Raw genomic sequence first — 12,870 nt, 5'->3', positions numbered from 1 at the left:
TGGCGTGGGTGTACTCCTACTTTTCGAGCTTCGCGCCCAAGAGGTCGGACCTAGAGCCGAGGGCGTACCCAGTTGTGAGGGACTGGGTGGTGTGCCGTAAAAAGAGCCAGCGCTCTTCTTACGATGTTTGTCGACGGGGCGTGAATGCCCTGAAGTTGAGTGACGTAAGTATCTTCAATCACTTTTTATTTATTTATTTTATTGCTTTTAGAAGTGATCATAAGGATGACCCATTTCCCGCTTAGAACCAATCATAGGAATGACCTTTCGTTTTCTTGTCTTTAGTGGGTGCCCAGACCTTGGGTGGACTACCCTGGCGCTCCGACCTTTGTGGCTGAGGTCCTTCGACCTACGAGCTCGAGTTGGTTGCTGCTGAGGACGTCCATGGGACTAGTGTGGTACCTGGGCGAGCGTTTGACTCGCCAGTGCTCTCGAGACGCTTTCACGGTTCCTATCGACCCTCCCCGGACGATGTTTAGGGAGCCTTCGGACGTTGAGAGAGAGGCTAACTTGGCGGACGTTGGTGGTGACGCTCTTCTCCTTCCTAGTGAGGGGTACTCTCTGTTTGTTCGCCAGAGGCTGGCGTACTGGCCGATTGTGGTAAGTATTTTTCCTTCCTTTTTTTGAATTAATTTGACAAACTGACGAATGATCGTCGAAAAATTATTCATTTGAACATTGCAGGAGATCGAGGTGGCGGGCGACGATCCCTTAGCGTACCCAGAGACCCTTGAGTACACTGACGCGGCGGGGATGACGACAATCTCCGAGCGCCCTGACTTCGGTGAGGAGGTGACAGATGCTGGCCTGGAGGAGTGGCAGCACTTGGTTAGGAGGGTAAGCCCTCAGCTTCGGCTGTCTCTCGCTGTCTTTACTGCATAAGAGTACACTTGTTTACTTGTATAAGAATACATGGTCTTTTTTTCTTGAAAACCTTTTTGTTTATTGAAATGTTGGTGGCGCCATCTCAGCATGTGACGCTGTGGAGGGTGGCGAACCGACTGCGGGCCACGGCCATCGAGGCACTTGCAGGTGGTCGAGGACGACAGGTATGAACCTCTCATTCTCTTTATTTTGAATTTCGTTGTAATTACTCGCATTTGTTTGAAATGGTTGAATGAAATGACTGAAATGAGACTTTATTTATCAATTGCAGAGGGAGCGAGACCTGGAGCGTGAGCTGCCGCAGTCCCAGGAGGAGACAGATCGCCTGTTGAGGGAGTTGGAGGTTAGGGACGCTGAGATCGCCGCCCTCGAGGCGACCGTAGCTGAGTTGAGTGGCGACCAGGAGTAGCTGTTTTTGCTTGCTTCTCTCTTTTTTTTTTGCTGTTGGTTGTCTTGTATATACTTGTACATTTTGGACCTTGTTTTGTACTTTTCGAACTTGTTTCGGGCGAGAGCCCCCAGCTGGTTGTACTTGTTGGATTTTGGTTGTATATATAAAGGCTGGTTGTATGTTGTTCCTGCAGGTTAGCTTAAAAACAGGTTTGGTAGATGACGGTTTACACCGTCATGCTGCCGAAATTTACACAGAATTACACGCAGAACACATAATATACACGTGGCTTTAATTAGCGCAAAATGAAAAAAAAATTGCCCAGAAATGAGCGAAAATGACAAAAAGTGCCCAAAAATGGGAAAAAATGACCGGACGGTAGGGAGGTCTACCCCCTAAAAAAAACGTAAAAAGAAATGTATAAGTTTGAGATAAAATGTGAAATGAGGAGTGAAATGATTCCCCTAAAAAGAAAATAAAATGAAATGGGTAAGTGTGCTCGTTTGGCGAGAATGTCGATGTTGTCTCGAAAAGCGTGCCCGAAAAATTAGCAAACATAAAATTTGGTAATTAGACGGAATTACCAAAATAATAACCTATAGGAATAGGAAATTATAGCCGAAATAAATTAGGAAAGATCCAAAGCTGAAAATCACGGAAATCAGCTTGGGGAAGAGGCGCAACACGAGCTGCGACTCTTCGAAGAGGCGCAGCAGATGCTGCGCCACTTCCCCAGCTGGTCAGACCTGACGGAAATTAGGAAACAACTTTTAGTATAAATAGAGACGTCGGGGAAGCTTTTATTCTCATAATTCCTCCATCTTTCTTCCGTATATCTCATAAAAACTCTCTTATCTTCATAAAATCAAAATTATGGACGTCTTTGAAAATCGTCTCAAGGAGTGGACGAACGAGTTCACAAATATTGAGAAACACGACATGGGTGCTTTTAATTTGGGATCGATCTTGAGTCTGAAATTGGTGAAAATAGTGAAACCTTTCTTGGATGCTTGCTTTGAATATTGGGATCCTAATTTCAACGTGTTCGCCTTTCCTGGAGGCGATATTTGTCCTCTCCCGGAGGAAATAGCTGCTATTGGGGGATGGGATCCAGAAAATTCTCCCGCTATACCTTTTAGCTCTCAAGGGTACAAGGGTAAATTTAGAGACTTGTTGGGACCGACTAAGGCTGAGGTCGATCGTCTTGTGACCTCAAAAGGAGTCCGTATGCTTGACTTCATTGATCGATTCATAAACAAGGAAGACCCTTCTATTTCATATATTGCGAGACGCAGGGCGTTCGGGTTTTGTCTACTTAACTGTTATGTCCTTCAAGGGCATGTTGACAAAGAGATGAGAGGGGATCCTCGTTTCTTGAGCCTAGTGGAACAAATGGAGCTGCGCAAGAGCCCAGCGTGCCTTTGCTTAGGAGAGATCATTCTGGGGCTGGACAACAGAAAAGCCAACTGCGAGCTTCCTTATCTGGGAAGTACTATTATCTTGCAGGTAAGAACCCGCTTTATTTTTTTTCGACCTTTTTTTTTTTCTTTCGTTTTTTTTATCTTTTTTTTTCGTTTTTTTATCTTCTTTTTTTCGGTTGGCCATATGGGCATTAATTCCCGTCATCCTTTGTATGTTTGGCTTATGGAGCGGTTGCGATTGATCGAGCCCCCAGTTAATGTGCCAGGATACCATGCTCGGTCAATTGCGATGAGAACCAGGCTCTACATGGTGGACTTCACTCGGGTTTTCAAATATTGGGAGAACAAGTTGAAGAATGAAGGAGGTCCCTTGATCCGATGGATTGTGCCATGGTGGCATCTCAGGTCAGTCACCGACGTTTCATCTTTAGACCCGACTCTGTCAGTTCGCATTCCCGGTTTGGAGTTCATGATCTACATCTTCCCGGAGAGATTGATGAGGCAAGTTGGCCTTAAGCAGAATATCCCTAAGCTTGACACTGTTCCTCAGACTGCATTGGCACATACTATAGAGATCAGTCGGGAGTAACTAGATGCTCTCCCAGTCATATTTACAACAATTGAATATAATCAACAATTATTAACAATTGAAATGAAAAACCAGTAAACATGTGAGACCATCTATACTCATGAAAACTCGACACCAACTTACCATTGAAAAATGACAAGGACAAATATATGAAATGATAACTCCAAGTCAAACGACATGTGATGACGCATAAAGACATAAACCATATTACGACATCATGCGAAACATAGATTTCATCATAACCACGACATACAAGAACATACCAAACAACAAAGCATAATGTATAGAATGAACGCCGTTAGAGCGATTAACGAACTGCCTCTAACTAATGGAGCGATTAACGAACTGCCTCCATTCAATGGTATGGGCCGATTAACGAACTGCACCCACAGTGAACCGATTAACGAACTGCATCCACACTATGTATAACGTATAACCACTGCCTATATGCCTAAGACCTGGCCAGACCTCTCGGTGGAATAACTGTACACCGAACGACACACGGGGACCAGATCGATTAAAGAACTGTCTCTGACCAATCCCGAACATAGACCATAACAAATCCCTGAAGGGTAGCCTTAGTTCATTCTGATAGTATATAACTAATACTATCTGTGGACAGCGGGCCGCCCACGGGGGCGCTTGGTGAAGGGGCTCGAAAACAAGCGTTTGCATTTTGTATGGAGTCGCCACCAATTTTTATGGGAAATTGGAACCGTTCGAATACCTCGTGTCATGTCAAGACACAAAGTAGTGACATGAACACTAAGCAATCGTTACCCTTAGCATTCTATGTCTAGAATGACTCTCGTGGATGCCAATGAACACGGGTGCTCACGGAGATCTGGAGTAAGGGGTGAGGGTACTTATTAGGAAGCTCTTTTGATCGAACACCTAATCCCGCCCGCCTCGATAGCGGCCTCTACTAATGATTAGGGAAGTTATTCGTACTTGATATACCGTCGGCTATATGCATGCAATGCAACATCCAATAGATTAATCCTAGCATGTGAGATTAGACTAAGTCGGTTGACACGTAATTAGCATACAATTGGGTCGAAGTAGGATTTAAGGTTGATTTACATGTGAGAAACATACAAACAATGAAAGAAATACAATAATGAAAAATACAATAATGAAAATTACATTGATTACAACGGAATAGGCGATTTATGTCGAAAAAAACCTTTAAAACGGATGATTTGAGAAAAAAGAATAAAAGAATAAAACACGACAGATCAGAAGGTGATAATACAGATATTAGTTGATTAATCGTAGCTAATTAAACTAGGTCAAGGCAGAACAGGAGTTCAGGGACAGAATTCACCCTGGAACAGGCGCAGCAGGCACTGCGCCCTTTGGAAGAGGCGCAGCAGTTGCCGCGTCTGTTCCAAGGGTGAGTTCTGGCTGTGAAGCCGGAACTGCAAACCGTTAATGTTATTTGTTAATTTTAAGGGTTGATTACGATTTTTAGACTCGGATGAAAGTGATTAGCAGATTATTTACATATGATTGGGGTCATAAAACAGTAAAACATGAATGAGACGGAAATAAGACGGATTAATTATGTGAAGGGTCGATGTTAATGAATGATTAACTAAACTAACTAACTAAACGAATTATTAACTAAACATATGAATTGACGATGAATTAATGATTAAACAGGTGAAAATATATCAACAATGAATCCCAGAAACCCAACACGAACGAATTGAATCTCTAAAACTCGAATTGAATTTAATGACGAAAACCCGCAAATATTGATTATTAGGGATTTAAGTCGGATTTATGACTATTTAAACATGTTAATGATGATGGTTAATATACATATGAATTATTAAACTATCATGTGAACGAATTAACGGACGAACAAAACACAAGAAATAAATTTGAGACGAATTACGAGAGGACGGAGGAAGAAGAAAAAGAAGCTGAACTGGCGCCCTCACGAAGAGGCGCAGCAGGTGCTGCGCTCCTTCGAAGAGGCGCAGCGGTTGCTGCGTCTTTTCTCGACGTCTGTCCACTGAAAATCCGCAAAAAAGGTTTTAAAGACGGTTTTAGAAATCGGTTTTAATGAGGTACTTTCGACATAAACCTTACAATTGTTTATACAATAATAAAATACAATAAATAAAAGGAAGGTTATTACACCCTCAGACTTACATGTTGACGGAACGAGAAGAACTAAGAAGATCGATTAGTGATGCTCGACGCGAATGCAAGGAAAGAGTGCCCTCGTAAGAGGAAAACGATTTAACAAGATTGATTAATTAGATTGATTGAGTGTTGTGGTCAAATTGGTCGGTCATGCAACGGAGAGGCTGGTACCCGGAAAGATCCGAGCTTACGTGGTCGGAAGTCCAAGCACGTAGGCGCCAGTTAGTAAGAACGAAGTCTAGAATGCAAAGGGAGAAGAGAAGGGCGGACACTCGCGTGAGAAATATGAGGAACGAAAGCTCCTATTTATACTAATCACGTGAAGGAATAGGGTTTCGGAGACTCTTTGGAAGTGAATCTCGGAAAGATATAAAAAAGATACGTAAATCATGTAAAGAAGGGCACGGAAGAGGCGCAGCAGCCCATCGTCTCTTGGAAGAGGCGCGGCACCTGCTGCGTCTATTCCCAGGAGGTTTCCTCCTGCTTAAGAAAGATTTCCGTGTTTAAGTTATGGTAGGACGGAAATAATTCGACTTATCTTTAATATCTTACGGGATATTATTTGCCAAAAGATAAAATTTGAGAAATATGGAATAGAAATATCCGGAACATTCCAGAACATTCTGACTCGGGATTTAACAAAATATCGAGAAAAATGGAGACGGTTTTTGACCCGGACTCCGAATGTACTCTAATTACTGCCAAAACGACCGTATCGGCGCGTAGATGACGACTAAGAGGTTGACATTAATATTTGAGCAATCACTTGACGATAATCTTACGAACTGTCACAAATCGTTCCGCGAATCAAACATGCGGCCCAATCATCACCGGGTGGTTTTGCGAGGGTGCGAAACGAGGTGTCTCTGAGCCCCCACTTTGACTGAGGCTTGGACAAGGCGAAAGTCAAAGTATAGCCATCAGGTCAATCGAAGATTACAACCTGACGACTATGGCGACGCGAGGCGGCTCAAGGGGTCTGAGCCAAGGACCTATCGTCGGGAACATTTTAGAGTCTGTCGACTATCGGGGAGGGTCGTTTAAAGTCCATTAGACTACGTAAGGAAGCTCGCCAGCCATAAGAAGAGATCATACCTGAGATTTAATCGAACTTCGCGGGGAACAAGAGATATTGAAAACAGCAGGACGTCGGTAGAAACTGCTGGGGATCCGCTTGCGTTGGTCTCAAGCGAACTCTGGCGAAATTTGGAGGTTGAATCTGCTTGCGTTGGTCTCAAGCGGACTCTGGTTGGGGAACATGCCGACGACTAGGAACATCTTGATCGTCGTAGAAAGAAAGTCTTGAGTGAGCAGTACTGCAAAATACTACTGTGCTGGGGATAGACGACTAGGAACATCTTAATCATCACGAAAGAAAGTCTTGAGTGAGCAGTACTGCAAAATACTACTGCGCTGGACATAAAAATTGAGCAATACTGCGAAATACTGCTGCGCGGGATAAAATGAATTCGGACAACACTGCAAAATACTGTCGCGCTGGATAAAACATCGGCCAGAACGAAAGGAAATCGTCGAAACGGACCAAAATGATAAAATGTCATCGAGGAAGAGGCGCACCAAAGATGGGCCCACGAATAACGAACTCATAACGGATTTTTGAAAATCCATATGGAGGGAAACAAAGGAAGAGGCGCAGCAAGAGCTGCGTCTCTTGGAAGAGGCGCAGCACCTGCTGCGTCTTTTCCCCAATTTGGCAATTCCGCGTAAAAACGCGAAAGTCAGAAGGTTTATGTTCATTATATTCGAAACATAAATCACTCCATTCTCTCTCAAATCTTCACCATTTTCGTCGAGGTTGGATTCAAAAGCTTGCTTAAAATATGACTAATCGAGGTATGTGCTTTAATCTTGCATTAATCTTCCATATTTGTTGAATTTTGAGCCGCGAACATTAGGGTTTTCGACCCTTTTGATCGAAAATTTGGGGCTTTTCCCCCAAATGGATTTGTCTTGCCAAATTGATGCTAGAAATGGATAATAGGTAATGTTAGGAACATAACCATGTATTTACTTTGAATTTTCATCGAGTTTTGAGCCCTTGAGCGAATTTTGAGACGGTTTCACAGCTAGATCGTAAATTGCTTCGAAAATGGCCTTAGGATTGTCCATTTGTGATGAAATTTGATATTTGGGACCCTTGGATGATGGGTAAACTTTCTACCATCTTGGAATTTTGGTTTGTGACAACTTTTTCGGGACACTTTTTAGGGCATAACCGCCATTATAGCGAAATGCTGCCGAATTTTCGACTCGAACCCGAGACTAGGCTTTGACTTTGACTTGACTTGACTCAATTCATCACATGAGTGATTGAATTGGTGGGAATATGGCCAAGGATGGCCAGAAATGGGGAATTCCGGGGCCTTGAAGGCTCGAAAACTTCTTTAACAAAGGCTTGTCGTCATGGGACGCGGCCTGAATTCGCTTTAATGTTTGCAGGTGACGATGCTTCTACTTCTGGGAGAGATCCCATGGACATAGACGCCGCTGTTGTTGAGGAGGCTTTGGAGCAGGCCTTCACCGCTGCGGTGATGGCTGCTGCGGACGAGGTTCCCGAGGAGGAGGCCGCTGATGAGGAGGAAATTCCGAGACGGGCCCACCTCGGACGAGGAGGTCGTCAGCTGAGAGGTGCTCCTGCGTGGGCTGAGACCTGGGAGAGTAGGCACCTTGTGTGGGCTGCAGAGGGTCACTTATCCTACAGGACGGTGAAGAGCTTGGTAAATAGGAATTCCCTAACTCATTACCTATCCTTTTCTATTTTTGTTCAAATTTCTTTTAAATTTACTCAAAACTAAAGATAGCTTTATTTCGAATCATAATAGGAGGCCGGAACATCCGGTCGTTCTCGGTATACGACAACGATGGAGCATTACGAGCGGCATCGGAGGAGGAGAGGGCCATGATCGAGCGTGGAGCGTTCGGTCCTCTGGTTCAGGTCTGGAGGGATATCGTGAAGAGGAAGTTGCGGGCCAACCTTAGCCTGGTCCGCGCTTTCTTGGATCGATTTTGGGATACGACTTCCACGTTTCACCTGCCTTTTGGTGAGGTGGGAGTCACCTTGGAGGACTACGGCATGATTTCTGGTCTGCCGTGCGGGACTGAGGAGATGGTGTGGCCGGAGGACGGCATGAGGGCGGATTCGGCCGAGGCGAGGAGGTTGATCGGCTGGAACCTGTCGCCGAAGGCTGTTGCGGTGCCGGGTTTGGTACCCAGTACCTACGTTCGAGACTACTTTGCGGGGAAGACCCCGGCATCGGTGGTGATTGATGGGAGGGAGACGGCTCCTCCTCCTTGTACAGCCGAGCAGAGGGCTCGTCTGTGGCTTTGGTGGTTCTTGTCTTCGATTTACCTCGGAGACAAGGGTGAGAGGCTGTCGACGAAGCTTCTCCCCTTTCTTTCTGACCTGAGTTCCCTAGGGCGTTGGGACCGGTCATCACTGGTTTTGCGGTCCTCATCCGCTTTATGAGGGCCATGGTTCGTCCGGAGTTGATGGAGAAGGGGACTTCTCCTGGCGCTGTCGGACCTGGGCTACTGTTGGAGGTATGAACCTTCCTTTAGACCAAAGTAAATTCCTTTCTTTTATCAAAGATCGAAAGATCGTCATTGACTATTCTGTTTTGCAGGCGTGGGTGTACTCTTACTTTCCGGGCCTCGCGCCCAAGAGGACGGAGCCGTTGGAGAGGGCCTACCCCGTGGTGAGGGATTGGGTCATGTGCCGGACGAAGAGCAAGCGTTCTTCTCACAATGTCTACCGGCGGGATGTGAACGCTCTTCAGCTGAGCAGCGTGAGTATCTCATTTGTATTCATTCACACCTTCTTATACTTTGTTTTAATTGATCATAGGAATGACCTTTGTCTTTATTTTGTCGCAGTGGGTGCCCAGACCTTGGGCGGAGTACGCTGGAGCGCCTCCTTTTGTCGCTGAGGTCCTTCGACCTAGGAGCTCGAGTCGACTGCTGTTGTGGACGTCGATGGGTCCTGTGTGGTATCTGGGCGAGCGGTTAGCTCGTCAGTGCTTTCGGGGCGCGTTGACGGTTCCCTTTGATCCTCCTAGGACGATGTTTAGGGAGCCTTCTGAGGCTGAGAGGGAGGCGGACTTGGCTGGTGCTAGTGGCGACGACCTTCTTCTCCCTGACGAGGACTACTCGGCGTTCCTTTACGGGAGGTTGGCGTATTGGCCGGTAGTGGTGAGTATCTTTGTTGGATTTTGATTTTCGAGAATCGCGACGAAAGATCATCGATTAACGAGGGCCATTTTGCAGGAGGTTGAGGCGGCGGGCATCGAGCCCCCAGAGTACCCCGAGACCCTTGAGTACACTGACGCTACTGGGAGGACGACGATCTCCGAGCTACGTGACTTTGACGTGGCTGTGACGGATGCTGGCCTAGATGACTGGCAGCATCTGATTCGGAGGGTGAGTTCCCATTTTGCATAGTTTTCGTGTAAGAACACATTTGATTGAATTTGTTCAATTTTGCTGAGAATTACTTTTGAAATGTAGGTCGCGCCATCTCGGTTCGTGGCATTATGGAGGGTGGCCAACCGGCTACGAGCTACGGCCATCGAGGCACTCATCGGTGGTCGGGGTCGTCAGGTATGAACCTCACTTGTTTTCCCTTGATCTTTGGTTTTTTCAGTTTTGTTTGAATTGATTGACATGAGCCAATTTCTTGTTGTCCACAGGCCGATCGTGAGCTGGAGCGAGAGTTGACCCAGTCTCGGGAGGAGACGGCTCATTTGTCGAGGGAGCTCGAGTTTCGGGACGCCGAGATTGCCGCTCTTATGGCGAGGGTTGCCGAGCTAGAGGGTGCCCAGCAGTAGTCTGCGTGGTTTTGTAGACTTGATTTTGAACATTTTTGGACTTGTTTGGGGCGCAAGCCCCCAGTTTGCTTGGATTTTTGGAATTATTTGGGGCGAAGCCCCCAGTTTACTTGGATATTTGGACCTGTTTGGGGCGAAGCCCCCAGTTTGCTTGTACATTTGCCTTTTTTGTTGTATATACGACGGCCTGAGTGCCTTTTGCTGCTGGGTTGTGTTGTTTGTACCTGCAGGTTAGCTTTTGAACGGGTTTGGTAGACAACGGTTTATGCCGTCATGCTGCCGAAATTTACATAGAAAATCACGCAACACATACATTTTATATTCACATAAGGCCTTTAATTAGTGCAAAACGAGACTCGAAAGAACGTGAAAATGCAAAAATTTTGCCGGAAATGACCGGACGGTAGGGAGGGTTACCCCCGAAAAAAAAGAAAAAGAGAAATCTATAAGTTAGAAAATGGAAAAAAATAGAAATTAAGAAAATGAAATGACTAAGTAAATGTTGAAATAAAAAAGAATTAAAATGAAAACTAAATATAAAAGTGTGAGAAAAATGGCGGAAAATGTCGATGTCGCCTCGAAATGCGCGTCCGCGGATTAAGGAAACCTGAAGCATGGTAAATTTCTCGGATTTACCAAAATAAAATCCCGTAGGAATAGGAAATTATTTGTTTATAGAATTAGGAAAGATCCAAACGCGGAAATCACGAAGTGAGGCTGGGAAGAGGCGCAGATGAGTCACGTCCCTTTGAAGAGGCGCAAGTGCCGCGCCTGTTCCCAAGCAGGTCGGTTCTGACGGATTTTTGGAAACAGCAATTAGTATAAATAGAAGCGTCGACGAAGCTCTAAATTATATAATTCTTCCGTCTCTTCTTCGTCGATTCACACATAAAAACTCCCAATAAATTTTCAAGAGAAAATTATCATCATGAATACTTTGGAGATTCGCTTGAAGGAATGGACTAATGAGTTTTCGAACATTGAGAAACACGATATGGGTGCTTATAACCTTGGGTCGTTATTGAGTTTGAAACTCATTAAGGTTGTGAAACCGTTCTTGGATGCTTGCCTTGATTATTGGGACCCAAATTATCATGTTTTTGCGTTCCCAGGAGGTGATATTTGTCCTTTTCCGGAGGAAATTGCTGCTATTGGCGGGTGGGACCCCGAACATTTACCTGCCATCCCTTCTACCGCTCAAGGGTATAAGAGTAAGTTTAGAGATTTGCTTGGACTTACTAGACTTGAGGTAGATCGCTTAGTTACCCCGAAAGGCGTGAGAATGTTGGACTTTATAGACCGATTCGTCAACAGGGCCGACCCTACTGTTTCTTATGTTGCTAGGAGGAGGGCATTTGGCTTCTGTTTGCTTCATGTATATGTCTTCCAGGGACATGTTGATGAAGATTTGAGAGGCGATCCTCGTCTTCTGGGCCTCATTGAGCAAATGGAGCTGCGCAGGAGCCCAGCTTGTCTATGCTTAGGGGAGATCATTTTGGGTTTGGATAATAGGAAATCCAACCGTGATCTGCCGTTCTTGGGAAGTCCCGTTATCCTACAGGTAAAAGACACCTTTTTTTTTTTTTTTTTTTTTTTTTTTTTTTTTTTTTTTTTTTTTTTTTTTTTTTTTTTTTTTTTTTTTTTTTTTTTTTTTTTTTTTTTTTTTTTTTTTTTTTTTTTTTTTTTTTTTTTTTTTTTTCGATGTCTAATGCCTGTTTTTTTGGTAGGTTTGGCTTATGGAACGGCTCCGACTGCTCGAGCCCCCAGTTCATGCACTTTCCTATCATGCCCGTATGATTTCGATGAGGACACGGCTGTACATGGTGGACTTCACCCGGGTCTGCGACTATTGGAAGAACAAGCTGAAGAATGATGATGGCCCGTTGATTAGGTGGGTCGTTCCGTGGTGGCACCTCAAGTCTGTCACTGGAGTGTCTTCTTTGGATCCCACTAGGTCCGTGCGCATTCCTGGATTGGAGTTTATGACATGCATCTTCCCTGAGAGATTGATGAGGCAAGTTGGGTTGAAGCAGATGATTCCTAGGCTTGACACCATTCCGCAAACTGCTATGGCACTTACTACAGAGAGCCGAAGAGAGTGGGCTATGAAATGGGCCCAAAGAAACATGTGGTTCTTGAACTTTTCCTCCAATGCCTTGTGGGTGTCGGACTCTTATCTGAGGTGGAGGAAAGCTGCAACTTCGGAAGAGCGCGAAAGACTGAGGAAGCGCGAGCCCGTTGACTACAAGATGCGCGAGGGAGAGAAAGAGAAGGAGAAGCATCTGACAGAAGGAGAAGAAGAAGCCGGGTTCCAAGTCATTCATCCTTCGAAGAAATCGAAGACTACTCCTGTCGCAGAGATGGTGGTTGGCAAGAATGGAAGAGTCAGGCCTCGAGAAAGACCGTTGGTTATTAGGTCTGAAGTGGTGCAAGAGCGCCCGGCTCGAGGTCGTGACAAGAAATATGACAAGAACGACAAGGGCAAGGGAAAGATGGAGAAATAGCCCAAGTCTTATTTATTATTTAATTATTATTATTATTGTTGTAATAAGAAAGGAGGGATTTTTAGAATCCTAGCCTAAT

General features: G+C 45.1%; 1 protein-coding gene across 1 annotated transcript in view; it reads right to left on the bottom strand.

The window, feature by feature from the left end:
* Positions 1 to 3,139: 3,139 nt before the first annotated feature.
* The window catches only part of LOC141620378 (uncharacterized), a 28,005-nt gene continuing 18,274 nt past the window's right edge, over positions 3,140 to 12,870 (bottom strand). Inside the window, exon 4 of the mRNA XM_074437265.1 lies at positions 3,140 to 3,248. Coding sequence (XP_074293366.1) covers positions 3,140 to 3,248 — 109 coding nt within the window. The remainder of the gene's footprint in view (positions 3,249 to 12,870) is intronic.

This window comes from Silene latifolia, chromosome X, assembly GCF_048544455.1.
Source record: "Silene latifolia isolate original U9 population chromosome X, ASM4854445v1, whole genome shotgun sequence".
In the NCBI taxonomy this organism is placed as follows: Eukaryota; Viridiplantae; Streptophyta; class Magnoliopsida; order Caryophyllales; family Caryophyllaceae; genus Silene; species Silene latifolia.
This window is presented reverse-complemented; position numbering and strand designations above follow the sequence as displayed.